Source organism: Solanum lycopersicum, chromosome 4 (assembly GCF_036512215.1).
Source record: "Solanum lycopersicum chromosome 4, SLM_r2.1".
In the NCBI taxonomy this organism is placed as follows: Eukaryota; Viridiplantae; Streptophyta; class Magnoliopsida; order Solanales; family Solanaceae; genus Solanum; species Solanum lycopersicum.
The window spans coordinates 52,034,163-52,053,387 of NC_090803.1; the positions used below are offsets into that span (position 1 = coordinate 52,034,163).

The 19,225-nt window shown below is 31.9% G+C and overlaps 3 protein-coding genes across 3 annotated transcripts; 2 read left to right on the plus strand and 1 right to left on the minus strand.

Annotated features, from left to right (window-relative positions):
- Positions 1–442: 442 nt before the first annotated feature.
- LOC101258060 (small GTPase LIP1) lies at positions 443–8,181 on the plus strand. The gene is made up of 7 exons (XM_004237418.5): positions 443–1,130; positions 4,071–4,162; positions 4,259–4,400; positions 4,839–5,143; positions 6,475–6,528; positions 6,611–6,741; positions 7,638–8,181. Exons 1-7 carry the CDS (start codon positions 1,037–1,039, stop codon positions 7,822–7,824), a joined length of 1,005 nt encoding a protein of 334 aa, XP_004237466.1. The 5' UTR covers positions 443–1,036; the 3' UTR covers positions 7,825–8,181.
- A 2,806-nt stretch (positions 8,182–10,987) lies between these two features.
- On the minus strand, positions 10,988–13,529 carry LOC101257462 (uncharacterized). The gene is made up of 2 exons (XM_004237416.4): positions 13,214–13,529; positions 10,988–12,183 (listed from the first exon to the last, which is right to left on the minus strand). The coding sequence occupies exons 1-2, from the start codon at positions 13,450–13,452 to the stop codon at positions 11,943–11,945; spliced, it is 480 nt and encodes a 159-aa protein (XP_004237464.2). The 5' UTR covers positions 13,453–13,529; the 3' UTR covers positions 10,988–11,942.
- On the plus strand, positions 11,036–11,660 carry LOC101257761 (uncharacterized protein At5g64816). Its single transcript, XM_010321485.4, has one exon. The coding sequence runs from the start codon at positions 11,036–11,038 to the stop codon at positions 11,414–11,416; it is 381 nt and encodes a 126-aa protein (XP_010319787.1). The 3' UTR covers positions 11,417–11,660.
- Positions 13,530–19,225: the final 5,696 nt, after the last annotated feature.

Sequence of the window (19,225 nt, forward strand, 5' to 3'; positions counted from 1 at the left end):
CGTTTGTATAAATTGTTGGCAGCCTCTCAATTCAATTTATGTGTTTGTTTATTTGTATAAAATTTAAATTTGCATACAATTGAACCGATATAAAATTTTGCATATCAAATACCACTCTCTCGCTTTATACAAACATAAATTATACATTATTTTGTTTTAAGTTGTATTTGTATAAAGCGAGAGAGACAAGAGAATATTTTTATTATATAATTATAAGTGTATAGGATGAACATATATGTATTTTCATGTGTATATATAATTTTTCTCTCGCTCTATTCAAACAGAAACACAATTTATACATTTCTGCTTGTATAAGCGAGAGAGGCAATGGAGAGACTGGCGAGCGAGAGATAATTCCAAGGTGACAGGCGACTGACAACAGTTTACTGTAGAACACAATCAAATCAAACTGTTGTTATAAAATTTAATTTGAATTAATAATTTGCTGTTATAATATCATTTTCTTAATTATAGAGATAACCCAAATATTGTAGTACATGGATCAGGCTTAGTGTAATTGGGCTACAACCAGCCTTTTGGGCTTCCAATTCTGGTCGGTGAATCAACCGTCTAAACTGTCTTTTCGTAGCTCTTGATGAACAATCTTGCTCGATCTCTACACAAATCTTCCCAGAAAGTTTACAAAATATATACTTCAATCACTACTATACTGCTATAAAACCAAGAAAATAATTGATGCCCAAAACACCCTATTGGTCTTTTGATGCAAAATATAACTAGTTGAAATCACCCATTTCAAGATTGGTTGATAGATCTACTGTATTGGGTTTTGGGTTAATCCTGTGTATGGTTTTGAATCTTATGGGTATTTGAAAAAATGGGTCGTTGATATTGAAGTGCTTCATGGGTATGTTTGTTATGTGATGGGTTTTGAAGAAATGTTGTTTGTTGTGGAGATTCAGAGTTTTTTATGGTAACTTGAGTTGATTAGCTGATTTGGGTTGGTTTGAAAAATTTATTTTTGTGAAAAAAATTGGATCTTTTCTGTTGGTTTTGATTTGGGGTTTTTGAGGAGATGATGTTTTGGAGGGAAAGGGAAAGGGAGACTAAAGAACAGAATGGTGGTCCACCTTGTGGACAAGTTAGGGTGCTTGTTGTTGGAGATTCAGGTATTGAGCTAAATGCAAATGTTTTTAGTTTCCAACTTTTGATTCTTTTGTTCTTATTTATCTTCCTTGTTATGTGTCCTGTTGAACTTGGTTTCTAGTTTGTAGTTTGGTGTTTGATGGTAAAATATAGTTGCATAGATTCAGGTAACCAATAGATGCTAATAGTATGAGGTCTTTGATTTATTGACATAGTTGGTTTTAGGCTGGACTCGAGGATGGAGGATGTGTCTTAGCTATCAATGAAGTGGGTGGATGTTATGGAATTCAGGGTTCCAAATCCTTAAGAGGCAGAACACTTGGTTATTTCTTCTCATCTCTTTAGGCCTTAGTGAGCGGAGTTACTCGATGCGCGCGAAAGTGATCGTATGTAGCGAGTGCTCGGTTGAATACTTGAGGTGTGCACAACTGGCCCAGACTCTCACCTTTATCCATTAAAACAAAGACATAGGTTCTTTTGGACTTCTCGCAATTGAAAGTTTTTGGTCAATACAATATGATGCAGTATTTATTTAGAAACTAAGAGTTGTTGTTTTCTATTGTTATTAAAAAATTGGTAATGAGACATTAAAATGTTTATAACTGGAAGATTTTTTTAACCTACTAAATTTGGAGGATAATGGGTACTACATACTGTTACATCCGTTTAAAAAACATAGTAATGATTGATCCAAGTTATTTATAGTGTAACCACGTCTTACTATTGTGTTACATTGTGGTTCATAGTTGTGGTGAGATGATTGCTAATATGTTAGGGACTACTGAACACTATCTTAAAGGTTATTTAGTGTTGGTGTAAATGTATGGGGAAAGCTGATTATTAAGAGTATTTTTGCAATGCTATATTTATCAAGAAAGAAATAAAATTAATTTCTTTCAATATTATGATGACAACAGATATTGACGCGTGTATTCATTCTTATAAGCATGTATAACCAAACATTAGCCTCATTTGCTCTTGATTAATCATCTTCTGAGTTCACTGTTCAGTGGCTCAATCCAAAATATATCAATATGTTTTGGATGGCATCCTTTTTTTTGGTTGCAATGAACTGAATGTTTTGGATATGATCTTCTGAATGCCCTTCATATAGTACAATCAATTGATATTATTTGCTTAATTTCTTCCCGTAAACATCCTTAGGTTGCATGCTCATAGGTTCAAAATGTGACGAAGCATTTTAAACGGAAAGTTTTGTTAGTTGTCGATGCAGTGTTTTATGATGCTAAATCAGTAGTTAGTACATCTAGTGCATTAAGCTCCTGTGGTAGTGACTTTGTTAACTTATCAGAAGTTCTGAAAGTAAAATGTGCCCCTATTTGGTGTTATCTGGTCTTTTAGCCCCATCTACAGCTCCATTTATACATAGGGTGGATACCTGTGCACTAGGCAACAGTGGATATGCCTGAATTTTCCAAGAGTAAAATATGCCCCTATTCTGTGTTCTCTGGCCTTTCATTCCATATGCAGCTCCATTATACATAAGGTGAATAACCTGTGCACCAGGCAACAGTGGATTTACCTGAATTCTCTTAAGTTCTCCCTGATTCCTCTAACTTCGGAACATCTAGGAATGTTTCAAAGTCCAAATACTACTTGATAAGGATATTGCAACGATCCGTATATATTATTATTTACTTTTCCTGTTCTGAGCTTTGATTTTTCCACTTAAAATAAGCTAGACTAGCATCATTGTCCTTGACATGTAGTGTGGAATACTGCATGATAGCAGTCTTCCACGAGTCTGACAATCTTTGACATTCACTTCTTAACTTCTTTGCCATTGTTGAGTGAGAGCTAGTTGCACGGATTCTGTAAATGATCCATTTTTTAGTGTATTAACCTGAGTACTACACTTTGTGGACTCAAGATATTGTCCTTTTCCCCCGGCCTCTCCCCCTTCTCTGTCTCTTCTGCTTAGGCAACACTTCCCTGAATTGGATTATCAGTCAATGGCATCCTACAAATCTTGAACAAAAATTGACAGATCAGTCATCTGAAAGTGCGCCCCCCCCCTCCCCCAAAAAAATAAAAAAATAAAAAATAAAATAAGAGTGCTTCAATTAGTCCAACACTCCAACTGTAAAAGTATTTAAAAACAAATGATAAGAATGTGACATGTCAATTAAACCTTACTTGACATATACTTATCTGCAATTTAAATGCAGAAAAGTATATGTCAGGTATTGTTTAGTTGACTTCTTAGTTCTTATCGTCTGTGAACTTAGACAGTTAGACTAATTGAAGCCCTTTTGGGGGTTTCAATTAAAAATAATTGAAGCTCTTTTTGGAGTTTGACAATTATTTATGTAACAGATGATGCACGGATGGACTTGGAAGCTAGATAAGCTGCCAGTAAATGAAATTCCACTTCTAACAATGACTCCGTAGCTCTGATATCTGTCCTTATTTGTGTGAAGGAAGAATTTACAACTTATAGCTTCTTTGGATCCTTTAATAGTCTTTGAGGACCGCCATTTGATTTTTTAAAAATGAAGCAACAGCAGCAAAACAAATAGCTTTGAGGATCACCACTTAAAATTCATTCGCGGGGATGGAAATTTTTGTAGTTGGGAGTATACTGAAAATAGGTGTTCCATTTACTGCTTCATACTTTTCCTGTGTACTTTTTTGCTTTCATAGTCATGCTTGGCTTTTAGCCTTTATGAAAAGTCCAGTCCTGGATACATTAGATGAAGCACTGGTGGAATATTCGTTGGGTACACTAGATTTTCGTCTTCTATTTGTATAATCTATTCATCCTGATGTAGTCTTCTCATTCAGTGTTCAAGTCTTTCCTGTTTGGTGTTAGTTTTCCCCCCTGTGAATTCAGACTTTGTAAGTAGTGCAGGATATTAGCTTCTCCCTATTTATTTCTACACAGCGATTCCTTGTATTCGACTCCTAGTTTCACCATATTTCTGCTTCATATTTTCTGGTAGGTGTGGGGAAGACTTCTCTTGTTCATCTGATTCTCAATGGTTCTTCCATCGTTCGTCCTCCTCAAACAATTGGCTGTACAGTCGGAGTAAAAGTATGATCCACAGGATTTTGTTCTTCCTATACTATGAAAATGTCCTGAGAATGCATGTCACATAGAAACTAATCTTTTCCTGTTTCTTCTGTAAAGCACACTACTTACGGAAATTCTGGTAGCTCCTCAACTAGCATAAAAGGTGATGCCGAGAGAGATTTTTTTATCGAACTCTGGGATATATCTGGACATGATCGTTACAAAGATTGCCGATCTCTGTTCTACTCACAAATTAATGGTGAGCAACTAGCTTCATCTCTTAAACTGTTTTGCATGCATAATATTATTTGCTTATGCAAACATGTACAAGTTACAATATCTATTCTGGATGACCTAATGACCTGTAGCTGATACCTGATCATAAATGTCAGAAGATGGTTAAAGCACGAAAATGTTTAAGAGAACTGATTATGTGAGTTCATTTAAACAGAAACCAGAGATGCTTTTACATGTTTGTTATCAAATTTTTGTTGCTTACATTTTCCCTTCATTTGGGAAAGGTTAATGGAAGAATCTCTTTCTGGTGAAATCATTTTTATTTCCACTCGAGATGTTACTTTTATATACTCCATCTCTCTTCTCTAAGATGGTGGGAAGAGATTACTTTGTATAACTCGTTCATCCTGATGATGGTCGGATGAAAACTAATATGGACGATTTTCAATTTCCACCTTAGGTGTTATCTTCGTATATGATCTATCTCAAAGAAGGACAAAGACAAGCTTGCAGAAGTGGGCTGTAGAGATAGCAACAGCAGGAACATTCTCAGCTCCTCTAGCTTCAGGAGGTCCTGGTGGTCTCCCTGTTCCTTACATTGTCATTGGCAATAAAGCAGATATCGCTACAAACGAGGGTGTTAGAGGAAGCAGTGGCAATCTTGTTGATATGGCTCGGCTGTGGGTTGAGAAGCAAGGTCTACTTCCTTCAAGTGAAGAAATCCCACTGACTGAGAGTTTTCCTGGTGGTGGAGGTCTTATTGCGGTAATTTAATTCTACCAAATTGTATTGATTCATATATGAGAACTTTTGAAAGAGTGATGCATCTTGTTTTGTTAAGTAAAACAATTGTCTTTCAGGCAAAATAATTTCTGATGCTTAAGCTGTTAATGCGGTTCTTACTTATTTATCCATGCTAGTACATTAAGATCAGCTTATCATTGTGGTCTCGCATAGTGTTTACACTAGTCAATTCAAGTCTTTATTGCCATAGCAATATAAGTCTTCCTCTTTTTCTTGTTCGGTTACAAATGCTTATTAAGGCTATAGCAGTCTAGGGAGGTTCAAAGATTTGAAAGTCTTTTCTTATTTAAATCTGAAGGACATTACCTTACCCTATTCTCAAACCTTTTTTTAAGCTCTACAACCTCCCACCCCCACCCCCGGCATTTTCTTGTGTTTGAAGATGAAAAAATTGGTTGCCAGTCTTGCACATGAGAGAAAGAGATTGTTGACATAAATAATCTGCCACTGAAACAGGTTGTGTTTTCCTTCGACATGTTGATTTTCATTGCTTCTCCTTTTTTTCGATAATTTTTTATTATTGGTTTGGAGCTAATTAGATTTGAATGATTGCTAGATTAATTCTCAAATCTTTTTTTTTTGGATCCATCATTTTTTTCTTCTTCATGGCTGAACTTTTATTCGTTACTGTCTCAGTTCCATTATTAGAAGGACGTTCCTGTAGGTCTGTGCTGTTCATCAACATGTGTTTTGAGTTTGACAAATTAAAGCATTTGTTTTGGCCTTGTCATCATAGGCTATCTTTTCGTTGCATAGCAACCAAATCCTCTAATAGAAAAGTAGCAAAGAATAATAGCTACTTTGTTGTATTGGGTAATCTGAAGCTTTCAAAGGAAAAAAAACTTTTAGCTTCTTTTCGGATAGGAAGCTTATGAAATAAGCAGCTTCTATTTCCAATCAGTTGATTTTTCTCTGAGGAGCTTGCTAATTGTGAGGATACTTGCCAGTGAATGTCGGTTTCTCTATAAGAATTATGGTAAACATAAAGAAGCAGTTGCAGTGAGTTGTGGGACATGCACTCCGGCCTGTTATCAAATTGAATGATAGATATGCTTTGTCTATACCCCAGCTGTATTTTTTTACCCTTGCTTCCCACAATCCCTGCCCAGCAACTCTCCTCTAAATTTTAAACATGCATCCGGCTGTAAGAAGTCTTGTGACTAATAATCACGGCGAATGTTGAGTTTATACATGTCTATCATAAATGGTGAATAAGAAGTTCAATTTTCATTTTTAAGCAAGTGTCGGGGGATTTACATGTGTAATGTTTTTCACTCCTTGAAATCTTGCAGGCTGCCAAGGGAGCAAGATATGACAAAGAAGCTGTCATGAAGTTTTTCCGCATGGTTTGTATATTATTGCTTTGCATCTAAAGTGAGATTTACTGTCTATCTTATATTATTGAAGTGTGGGGTTCGCTATTTTCAGTTAATCAGGAGGAGATACTTCTCAGATGATCTACCCGGTAATCATTGGTCTTCTCCAGTTCAGAAACCACTACACGGGTCGAGCGAAATTTCAAATGATGATGATCATTTGTATAAAAGTAAAAGTTCAAGGTATGCCTGTTGAATTCAGTGAAAATTGGCTGCTGTTAACGCCTTCCATACTTACAGCAAAACATGTTCCATCTTTTGTTGTCGGTTGTTCGGCTCTTCAAAAAGGTTGACATGTGCATGTCAGATCCTCCAAAAGTAGTGCATTTTGGAAGATCCAACCTGGGTGTGCCAACATTTTGGAGAGTCCGAGCAACATAAGCGGACTATGAAGGATTGTGTGACAAAGTAACCTGCCCCATATCTGTTCCAAAATTACTTGTTATTTTGTATTATGGGTTTCTGTTTGATATTTCAATGACAGTAAGATCTTTTTCTCTTCATGTTGGACGTGAACATAGTTGAATGTCTACCTTACCAGTAGTTTGTAAACCTGGTGCTCCATCACCCAAGAAGTGGTGCTTGGCTTGTTGACATTATGGTGAACTTCCCAAGTGTCATGAATAGAATGGCATGACCATCTTGAATGAGTAGATAACTCCTCTTTCCTTAAGCAAGGGGAGGAGAATGGGGAAAAAGATTACATAAAAAATATTTTGATAGCTGTCCAATAATGATTAACTCACCTAAGGTGGTGCCAAATGAATGGATCTTATCACTGTCCATTAATGATTAATGATAGATTGAACCGCTGAATTGGAAAAATAGGGTTCTATCCTAAAGCTATGCCGTTGCACCTTTAGTATTTGTGCTTACTAGTGGATGAATGCTTGCTATCCTTTTTCTGAAGTGTCGGTGTCAAGACGAGTTTGTGGTTGATTTGGATGGAGACTTTTATGTTATAGAGTAGTGTCATATTCAGTGACAGCAGTGCCTTCTTACTCGTCTTGTCTTCAGTATCTGCATCTTTGTTTGTGTTTTTCTAATCATATTCATAATCTGTCTCCCGTTTGTTGCAGTTATATCGGAGACTCTTACAAGTACAACACACTCCCTCCTTTACCAGCTCAACGCAATCTCACACCGCCTCCCACTCTTTACCCGCAGCAACCCATGTCCACACCTGACAATTATAGCATCCCCAGATTTGCTAGCACGCAAGACATGAGCAGTGCCAGATATAAGCGTTCAGATATCAACGTTTGATGATCATTCTTCCTTTTTAATGTTTTCAGGACATAATCTGTGAAAAGCTTGTCTTGTAATATGCAGTTTCAATTCATTCTTTTTAACTCATTGTGAGGTTCTTGAAATTGTAGGGTAAAGTTGAAAGGCTTATTATATAATACAAAGATCTTTGAAGATTATACAAAGATCTTTGATATAGGAAGCACCATTTCTTTTTTCCTTTTTGTTTTGTATCAGAAAGGGTGTAGAAGTTTAGTTAAATTTGCTATGACATAATGTACCACTCTCCATATATAGTTTTCAACCTATGGTGTGCGTGTAAATTGGTCTGGACATAACTGCTATTAAAACGATTGCTCTTTCAATTCTATTAAACTCCCTCTGTTCGGTATTGTTTGTCATGGTTTTTATTTTTAGAGTCAAACTATTAAAATTTTGACTAGCATTTTAAAATGCATTTTTTCATCGTATTAATATGTAAAAAATTGTAATTCATAGTACTTTTCATATAATTTTAGAATATCTAACTTTTTTATTTAAAAATATCGAATTAACGTGATCTAATTTACTTTTAAAAATTAGTCAAATTGACTTTCGATAAGCGCAACATGACAGGACGGTGAGAGTATTATACATGTGTTTTTTTTTTTTAATGATAATAGTTAAAGTAAATTTGGTGAGCATGACAATTTGTTTGTGTCAAAAGATATATATCAAAATCTTTGTACTCTTACCGTGTATGGAGGTACCACAACATATCCGTTTAAAATAGTTAAAACATGTCATTCGATAATCGATATCAATTTATATGATAATTTTATCACATACCTATAGAATCAGTATATAAATCTGAATTAAATGAGTAAAATTTGTAACGTGGAGTGATAGTCCACTATGCACCCATTAGGTCATGTGTTCGAAATTTGATTGGCATGTCCGGAGTAACTTATTTCGAGTTTAATAATTAGTACAAGATGAGAGGTGGTATAGTAATTCGAGTATTAAAAAAAAGTAATGACAAAAATTTTTTTAAAGACTTTTTTTATGCATCACTTTCCACATTCATGAAGGATATTTTGTAAACAGATAACTGTTATTAACAAAACTTATTATTTTGAATAAAAAATAAAATAAATCAAACACTCAATAAAAAATATTCTCGTCATAACTAATTTGTTCGTAACTTGAATTCAAACTAAATGATTCCACCATTTCTTCTACAAATAAAATAGGGTCACGAATACTTGAAAGATTATTTTAATATCAACCTTCGTATTCCAATAATTCCACAAAATTTAGACTTTTAGTTAATTCCTCAAATCGAAAATTATTGTTATTCAACGTACCAAAGGGGAATATAATTTTGTCAGGGAAATCAACGGACCAAAAAATAAGCAAAATAAGAAACCCTTAAACCCCTTCACAATTCACTTCATTCAACTTGCTTCCTCCATTTTTATTTTTTGAAGGTAATTGCTTTTGCTTTCTGCTTGTAGTTTTCGTTTTTTCTTGTTTGATTTCTTCATTTTGTGTTTTTATCGGGATTAAATTCTTGAAATTTTTGATGTTGTTTCTGGTTTTGCTGTTGTAGTAGTAGTATACTTGTTTTGCAATTTAGTGCCGACCCAAAATGACTAATTTCTCAAATTAAGGCTAAATCAATGATTTTCACCAAGAAGGAATGGTAATAGTAATGATAATAATGTGGTTTCAGGTTTATACGCTTTGGGGTTTTACAAGTCTATTTTCCTCATTTGCTCGACCATTTTAATGTCAATTTTGGATGTTTGAGTTGAGGGAAGGACCATTCTTGAAATGTTATTGGTGATATTTTTTGTTTTCTGATCAAAAAGAGACTTGGGGTTGGTGTTTTCTTTTTTTCCCTAGAGTTTTATCCTTGTGATGTTGTATATTTACGCTAGCCTCGATAGCATTGTGGGTGTTGCTTATAACCAACATAGTGGTTTGACTAGATATCATTTTGCTAAAAGATCTATTATTGTACTGCAGTTCTTTTTTTTTCCTTCTGTTGATGAAGTTGAATTTTGCTTGCTTGATAAATAAGGGGGAGATGACATGAATGGTAAAACCTCTTACATTATGAATAGGAGAGGCTTGATGTTGAAGTGTGGGAAAGGAAAACCTGAGAGTTTTCATTTCTTATTGATAGGATCAGTATTCCGTAGTTAGAGTTTTCTAATTTCGACCTTTTTTTGGGATTAGTGTGTTTAGTGAAGAAATATCTTTTGGGATGAATGGTGGGTGGGTGTTTGTTTTGCCAAACAAACTAGGAATGATGGAGTGTCAGTTGTAACGCTTGATCATCCATTTTTATTTGTATTCTCAGAAACAACAGTAGGAAAATAACGCAGATACTATTTCTAAGTCCAAATGTTTTCCTTTTACTGTTTTGATAGTAGGTTTAATCTAATGATGCTATTGTGGTTAATCATCACACATATAAACCAACAACAACTTATCCAGTATGAGGGTGGGAGTACATAGACCTTACCCCCCTACATTTGCAGGGGATATACTTTGAGATAATATAACGTGGCATTCATTATTATACTGACTTGAGGTGGCATCAAGTCATCAATGAACATGTGATCTTATGAATCTCAGCCTTGTGCTTTTCTCTTTCAGGACTCATTCATCACAATCTTAATCGATTAAGCATTGTGTTCTAGCTATAGTGATCCCATTACACTTGGTGCAATCGTTCTTTTTTTGGGGTGGGGGGTTCTGTAGGAGGGGTATATCTTGTCATAGAGTTTATGAGAAAAGAATGAAGCATAAATATTAATGAAATGGCTAAAAGGGATGATTTACTCACTTGTTTTAAGGGTACCAGTTTCCATGAGAGTTGGGTATTACATTCCACAAAAGTGACTAATGGTTTTGGCCCTAGTTTAATGTGGAGCAAGGGGTGGAGAATTTGGTTTTTGTTTTCGACAATCTATTCCTTTAGTGAATAAGATACAGATGTACAGTATCTCATACCACATTTCGCTATCTGTGAGTCCTCCTAATGGATAAACAGGGAAAGAATTGAGACTATTGCTAGATGTTGGTTGCGTAGTTCCTTGGATCTCTTAAATTACTCCACATTTCAAGTATTTTTAATTCTGCTATTTTCTAATTAAAAAGAGCAGTGGTTAAAAAGTCTTGTTCTTATTGTAAGTTAGCAGGGAGGAAGAAAACAAACAATTCCACAGCTGTAGCCCTAATGGTTGAGGTATGGTGGTCCTTGTTAGGGGCTGCTATTCCTGCTATTGTAGCTGGTCAAGCTTACAGAATTAAGAGAAATCATGCTGAGGAGCAGAGAATCAAGAGTGCACGGGGCAGGGAGAAGAGCACTGATGATATTTTCGTGTGCGAGAGAGTCTGTACATCAAAGAGAATGTTGAAGAAGGTTGGTGCATTTTCCAAGGATCCAATTCCCGATACTTGTATTACTGTTTGTGGCGTATCCGAACTTGATGCTTGCTCTGATGCCTGCGCTCGTACTGTCTGTGTCAACCAGCATCAAGTGCCAAACTGGAATGATGTCTGCCTCAGGAGATGTCAAAGTGAATGCCTCAAACTTTCTTCTAATCTCCCTTCATAGTTTTTACTGGTTTTTTCATCCATTTCGATTTCCTTGCCAGACTTGGTAAACTACCATTCTCCAACTTTGATGGTTAAAAATTGACATGCTATGTTTCATCATATCATCTCAACTTTGTTATGAATTATGCTTTATTCCAGTTTTAGATCATTGATTTGTCAGCTTATAACTTCAGTTCAGATATAGCCAGTTATGGTTGTTGGGTTAGGATTGAAGGATATTGGTAATAATTCATTTACCTAAACTTGTGGATTTTTTTTACAGTAATCAAATTCTGAATGTAGACAAATTACACTTATGATGCTATAAAAGACCTATGGGGAAAAAAAGAATGTCATACTACGGAAGCGAGTTGAGAATCCTGAGGTTTCTTCTTATCGATCCAAGCTTTGGTGGATAGAGTCACCTGGTAGCTATGCTTGGCTCAGACACCACGGTTATAAAAAAAAAAAACGTCGAAAGTGTTACAGTACAGAAGAGAAAGGAAGAAATGCTAATCACTTCTTGACTTGTTAGTACATTATTTTCAGAGTTCATCATGTCCAGAAGGCACAGTGTCTTCAGTTTTCTCATCTGTTTTGCGCCCTGCAGATATTGTATCCTTCACTTTGTCAGCTGTGTCATGCACTTTCTGCTCCACCGCCGCGGCAGCCGATTTAGCGGATCCTTCTACAGTCTCTTTGCTCTTCTCAAAGCTCTTCTGAGTAGCCTCCATTATCCTCCCTCCAGCACCTTTATTAGCACTGACATCATCATTGCTTCTGAAACTGCAAAATGATCAAACTCCCAAACTCATTTTCCAAACAATAACAACATACCCCTGTGTATCGCCATAAGTTGGGTCGGGGGAAGGTAGAGCGTATGCAGATCGTACTCCTAACAACATAATCTACTGTGCTATCAGATTATGAAAAGAAAAGGAGATCTTCGTCAAGGTATAGACATCACTAGTGAACCAAATCTTGGTAGTAAAGCATGATGCATTCTTCCTAAACACTCTACTGCTGTCACTAGGAATGTAAGAAATCGAAGCACTCTTTGTCTATAACCATCTGATATCTGGAAACTATTTGCACGATTAATTAAGATTCGTGTTTTTTACAAATTCATTTTAAGGAGGAAGTGACTCCTTTTCATGAGGTCTCTCCATTCGTAGGGCTCAAACTCGAGATATGGAGAAAGGATATCATTATTCATCCCACCCCATCATATTTTAGGGATTTAGATTTGCATTAGATCTCACGTTCTCTATTACACTCATTACATTGCACCTCTCCATCATTTTGTTGCATGAAATGGTCAATAATGCTCCTACACCTATTCCTTTATGAGTTCCGCAAAATCAATAACTTTAATCCAAACTCTATATTTATGTTAAGAAATTTATTTAGTATGTAATAGTACGGTAGTAGCATCTAAATGTGCAAATGTCGTAGCAGGAGCAGGGTCGGTCAAATCGTCTGCGGGTACATAAACTGCTTGAATAGAGGTTATGGACCCTTCTTTGGTAGAAGTATGTATAAATAATATATCAAGAATCCAGTAAACAAAAATGGTTATGACTTATGATCTAGAACACACAAACTTAATTGAAATCTTAGAATCCATCTACCTCTTATCATTCAAATGTACTAATTAACACTACAACAAATAAAGAATTTTGCGTCAATTATTTAGTGGCAATAATATGATATTAACAAGCAATAAGAAATATGAGTATTTATATCATCATTCGATATAAATGTTAACGACTCTGAATATAATGACATTTGGAGGGAATTAAGGAAAAATACTTACTCTACATTTGGAGGAAAATACTTAAGTTGAAGTTGATTAATATATGACTTAGCCACATCCAAAGAACGTAACGTAGATGTAAGAAGCATAGAATAAGCCTCTTCTAGAATTTGTGTAGGAGATTGTTCTTTTTTATCCTCTTCAACATTTTGTTGATTACCATTTGTGTGAATTATTTCACAGGAAATTGTAATGAGACAAAAAATAACAAGTATACTTAATTTTCTAAAAAATTCCATGTTTTTTATTTTTATTTTATTGTTTTTCTAAATTGGAAATGATTAGTTTTTGAAGGTTAATATGGTTGTTGTGTTAATGAAGAAAAAATATGAGTTTTTGTAGATGAAAAAAGTGTGTGGAAGTAATGGAGATTCTACAACAAAGGAAAATGAGGGGTTCAAGTACCCACGTTCATACATTTGTCAATAATTTTCGAGACCAACAGTTTTTATTTTAAAAAGGGTATAATTGGTACAGAGAAAATGTTTTCTCGAAAAATATTTGATATTTATCTGATAAATAAGTAAAAAAATATTATTTATAAAATATTTATGTAACCTAACAAAATATTATGATGGTAGGATGGGGTGAAGTTGGGGGGGGGGGGCGGCGGTTGTTGCGCAGATAAGAAAAAGAAAATTTGAAATGTTATTTATGAAATTTGATTTTGGGCATTTTTATCAAAATATTTATTTTCCTTTTTTTGAAAAAAATTATTTTTCTAGAAATTATTTTTTAGAATATTTTAATTAATCAAATATGAAAAAATTTAAAAATATTTTCATCCCACTGAATACGAACTTAAAGGAAATAGTGCCTTTGAGTTCTAAATAGCAGGAATGAGATCTTGTAAATTCAACTTCATCGTAGAATGTCACTTTAAATTGGTGTTTAAGGATTAATAATTTATTCACATAATTGTTTTAATTAATTAGCTTTAGTTGAAATATGTGTCACTTAATTATTCACATATTTTTTTTCGAAACATTCAAACGATGACTTGAGTAATTGATTAGGTATTTTTGATAGACATTTCAATTTATATTTTTAAAGAACTTTTGTGCATATTCTTGAGCATCTATTATATCGTTACGTTAGCCACCTAAAATATGTAAATTTATTTAATCATACACGTCTACCTCAATTCATACATATTTGGTTTTTACTGTTTATTGAGTCCTATATGCATAATTAAAGAGGGTAACATATGTTAAGTGATTAATTAACTTATTATTTATGTAAATATGATATATGGATACACATATAAAAAATTAACTTTTAAATCGAAATATAAAAGTATTTTATCATATGTTCAAATATTTTGTTTGAACATGCCATAATTTAATCTATTAAATAAAATTTAATGACAAATTGAAGAGGCTATTGTACGTTACACTAATTGTGCTATCTACATTTCTAATGTTTAAAGAATGTCTATACAAAAAGGATACTATATTTTCATTAAGCTCAAAACCTCCATGACATTTTCTAGGTATTAAAGAGTATTATATAAATTAATAATTTCTTTTTAAATTTATAATTGACTCAATATTTTTAGTTAATTAAATTATCATTAACTCGGGAAAAACGTACCATTAATACATGTTTAATGTCGAAACACTACTAGGTTACTCCTTTTTGGTCCTGATGTTGTTTGTAACAAATTTTAAAGTAACAAAAAATAAATAGCAATTACAAATAAAATATGAAGAAACATGATTTTTATTGATCAAGATAGATTGTGGGTACCTATTGATTTCTTGATTCTACTCTCTTATTGATTCTACTCTCCTAGGATTTATCCATGATTCGAGGGCCGTTAGTGATGTATTTCTCAAACTAGGATGATTTAGATTTGACCTCTCTATATGAATAATCCATCAATTTGCGGAGTATTCGAGATCTTGATCTTTTGGAATTTTCGAGATGCCTTTTAAGAGAATTTAGTACCCTTCTTTATATATGCATTATTTAGGATTTAGGGTTAAGTAGCCTCCAAGAATTGAATTGAACACATTTTGTAGAGTCAAAAAAATCTCATTTGACTTAACATATCCCTTAAAATATTCATTTACCGTTAAAAAATAGAGTTAATTCTAGTTTCACCAAATTATCTATTTGATATACTTTCTTGGTTATATAAACATCACATATTTGCAAAATATGACGATTCAAATTTAGCTTCATCTCACAAACTAACATCTAACAACTACGAACTGAAAATTAAAATGACAATACACAAATTTATTCATAAATAAGAGGATAAACATCGACGCAATTTTTATCCTTTTAGAATCCTTTTTATTTGTTATTCTTGAATTTTGACATCTAAATATATGTCATACATTTTAGCTATATATATATATATTATATTATATTATAAGGGACATCACATATTTTAAGATAAGATAGGAATATTGTTACAAATATTGAGTTCATAAAAGTAATACATCGTCACATATTTTACTAAACACAAGATATGATGTGTAATGTGTTTGTCTAGATCTTTTGTTAAGAAAATGACAATCTAACCATTAAATGTGCATATTGGTAGGAAGGTCAACTACTTAATTCAATTTACTTTGGCTGGACTACTCCTGGAACATGCAATCAGGTTTTACTTGTCTCAAATGTGGCTTGGTTTTCTTTTAATGGATTAAGTATATGAAAATTCTTTTTGATATATGCGTAATGGTGAGATTCGATAATACGATCTCTGTCTTGCCTGCTCTGCTATCATATTAAAGTGTGTGGTCATATCTCATCTAAAAGTTTAAATTATTAGAAATAATATATTTTTTAATGAATTGTATTCTCAACATATATGTGTTCAATTAAAATAAATTTTAAATCGAATGTATAAATGAAATTTACTCATAAGTTTAAGAGACTACCGATATATTAAGTCATTTTAATTCATTTGCAATTTAAACCTAAGTATCCTCATAAGATCAATTTACTTATATCTACAAATAGTGTTATGAAATTCATACATCATCAAGCGGCAAAATTTAATATAGAGAGCTGCTAAACCGTCAGAAAAATATGGTCAGAAACGTATAAAGACTATATTAATCTTTTAGTTTAAAATAAAGAAAAAAATATTTGTCATTTCCCAGAATTACAATTTAATTAGAACACCGATTCATAGGTTTAGAATATGAAGAGTCCCATTGAGACAACATTTTCCTTTAATTGCAGCAGCCAACTCTATTCCCAAATCTTTGTTCTCTTAAATTAAATTGGGAAAAGAAAATTGATTTAATGGAACTTCATTATTGCTCCATGATTAAGTTACCCATTTTATTTTCTAAATCAAATTAAATTCCTATAAGTTAGGCATTTCCTTTTTTTAAAAAATAAATCAAATTATTTATGTAAATAATTTATATATTAAATTAAACTATATGTTTAAATAATTTTTCAATATAATTTGTAAATATTATGACAACGATAACTTAAAATACATTAGACCTGATGAATATATGTACTGGAGTATCTAACTAAAGTAAACATTATATAATGATCACTATAATTTAACAATGAATAAATATTTTCTTCGAATAGTAGCTCAAAGTGTAGAAATTGAAAAGTGAAGTAATGTGTATATATATCAAATTTATATTGGGTGAGTCGATCAAAAAAATACTACTAAATCTTAATTTTTGGATTCAAATTTATATGGTAAAGAAATATATATTTAAAAATTTTATTTTTTATTTGTCATGAGGCCCATATTTACGTGGCATATAAAATAATTTATTTTGTCATGTCAAATTTATTTTAATTTTAAGTGATTTTTAAAGCTAAAAAAACTTGAAATTAAGTGATTTTATTGATATAAAATAAATTTCAATGATTTTGTTAGATGATTTCTCATAAGATATTAACTCGTATTAAAGCTACTGTGATATATTAATTCATCTTAAAGGTTAATTTATTTTTCTGATTATTAAAGATGGTCCTCTTGTTATTTGAGTTCTCATTGATTTTAACCTATTTAATCTGATCATTTAACTATTTTTAGATGTATATTATAAAGTATTTTTCCTTTTTACTTTATACTCTTATTCTTGATATTATTATATCATTTCGTAGTGTAAATTGAGAACACTTACGTGAAAACTAAAGCATTTGATCACTTCTTGTCCGCTATATTACGTTGATTTGATATATTGTGAATAATAACTTACATTTATTACTAAAATGACCTTCACTTAAGTATTTTTTTAAATTATTATGTATAAATAAAAAATTAACTATATATTTAAATAATTTAAAAGTAGTTTGTAATATTGAGGTGAAGACATCTCAAAATACATTAAACATGGTAACTGTAGATAATTATAGAAATCATGCATAAAGTTCATTTCTGTCGAACCGAAGAGAGTCAAACATTTACAGTATTAATCATACAAGTCTTTCCTCCTATATTACGTCGATTTGATTAAGTTGTGAATCATCACTTATATTGGTTACTAAAACGATCTCCAATTAAGTAATTTTTAAAAAAAGTTATAATGTTTAAATAAAATTAAGCTTTATAATTTAATCATTTTAAAATGTAATTAAATATTGAGACAATGACAACTCAAAAACACATTACACTTGGTAATCGATAGATATAGAAATCATGCATATAGCTGATATGTGTCGAACCAAAGAGAGTCAGACATTGGTATTATTAATTATATAAGTTTTATCTCCTATATTATGTCGATTTGATAAATTATGAATCATTACACATGCTTGTTGCTAAACTTACCTCCAACTATGTAATTTGTTTAATTAATTAAGTTTCAATAAAATTAATCTATATAAATAAATAATTTTTAAATGAAATTTGTAAAATATTGGGATAATGACAACTCAAAACACATTAAACCTGATAATTGTCAATAGTTATATAATCATATGTATAGCTCATACATGTTGAACAAAGAGAGTCAGATATTAATAGAAGTGTTTATTAATAATATTGATCAAACAAGACTTATCTCCTATATTACGTAGATTTGATCAATTGTAAATCATTACTTATATTTATTACTAAAATGACCTCCAATTAAGTAATTTTTTTAATTATGATACTTAAATAAAATATATTTAAATAATTTTAAAATATAATTTGTAAAATATTGAGATAATGACAACTCAATATACATTAGACTCGATAAATATCGACAATTATAGAAATCATGTGTATAAATATATGTCTAATAAAAGAGATCAAGATATTAATATTATTAATCATACATTTTTTATTCCTATATTACGTCGATTTGATAAATTATGAATTATTACTTATATTTGTTACTAAAATGACCTTCAAATTCTAATTAAGTATTTTTTTTAATTATTATGTTTGAATAAAATAAATTAGTGTTAAGTAAATTCAGTTAACACAAATATTTTGGTCATAATCTATTGTAACATCAATTAACCAATTTTTTTAATTATAATACAACCAACATAAATGTAATGTGATTCAAAAATATTTTTTTTCCCATTGATTTCATAATTATTATTTTAAAAACATAATTGAAAACATTTTTTTTTACAAATTGGGTCATCCAATCTACTTAATGATCAATGTGCACTGTGATAGAATTTGTAGTACATATGATTCTGTAGTACATAATTGATTAGGATTCCATAGTACATATGTTCGAAACATGATGGGAGAATGGATAACCCCAAGAATTTCCTTTAATTTTTAAGTTAAAAAGGGTAAAAATATTCAAAAAGGAACTCGTTTATAGTGTGAATGAGTCTTTTTTTATCATTCTAGCCAAAAAGATTTTTATTATAGGTAAAGGTGTCATAACTCATAAATAACTCGATAATGTAAACAATAAATTTTATATTTGTTTAAAAAAACAACATATTTAATGTGATTACACAAGTGATATTTTGAGAAATAAGATAAATACAGATTTAATCCTTGTCTTTATAAAATAAAAATTACTTTTAATAGACCGGATCGACTCAAAAGATAAACTTTACGTCTAT

Bases quoted from the DNA above. Each gene is read 5' to 3' on its own strand.
- LOC101257462 (XM_004237416.4), bottom strand. From the start codon at position 13,452: ATGGAATTTTTTAGAAAATTAAGTATACTTGTTATTTTTTGTCTCATT. The intron at 12,184-13,213 runs GTAAGTATTTTT...ATCATTTTGCAG, and splicing joins TATTTTCCTCCAAATGTAGA to TTTCAGAAGCAATGATGATG.
- LOC101257761 (XM_010321485.4), top strand. From the start codon at position 11,036: ATGGTTGAGGTATGGTGGTCCTTGTTAGGGGCTGCTATTCCTGCTATT.
- LOC101258060 (XM_004237418.5), top strand. From the start codon at position 1,037: ATGATGTTTTGGAGGGAAAGGGAAAGGGAGACTAAAGAACAGAATGGT. The intron at 1,131-4,070 runs GTATTGAGCTAA...ATTTTCTGGTAG, and splicing joins GCTTGTTGTTGGAGATTCAG to GTGTGGGGAAGACTTCTCTT. The intron at 6,742-7,637 runs GTATGCCTGTTG...CGTTTGTTGCAG, and splicing joins TATAAAAGTAAAAGTTCAAG to TTATATCGGAGACTCTTACA.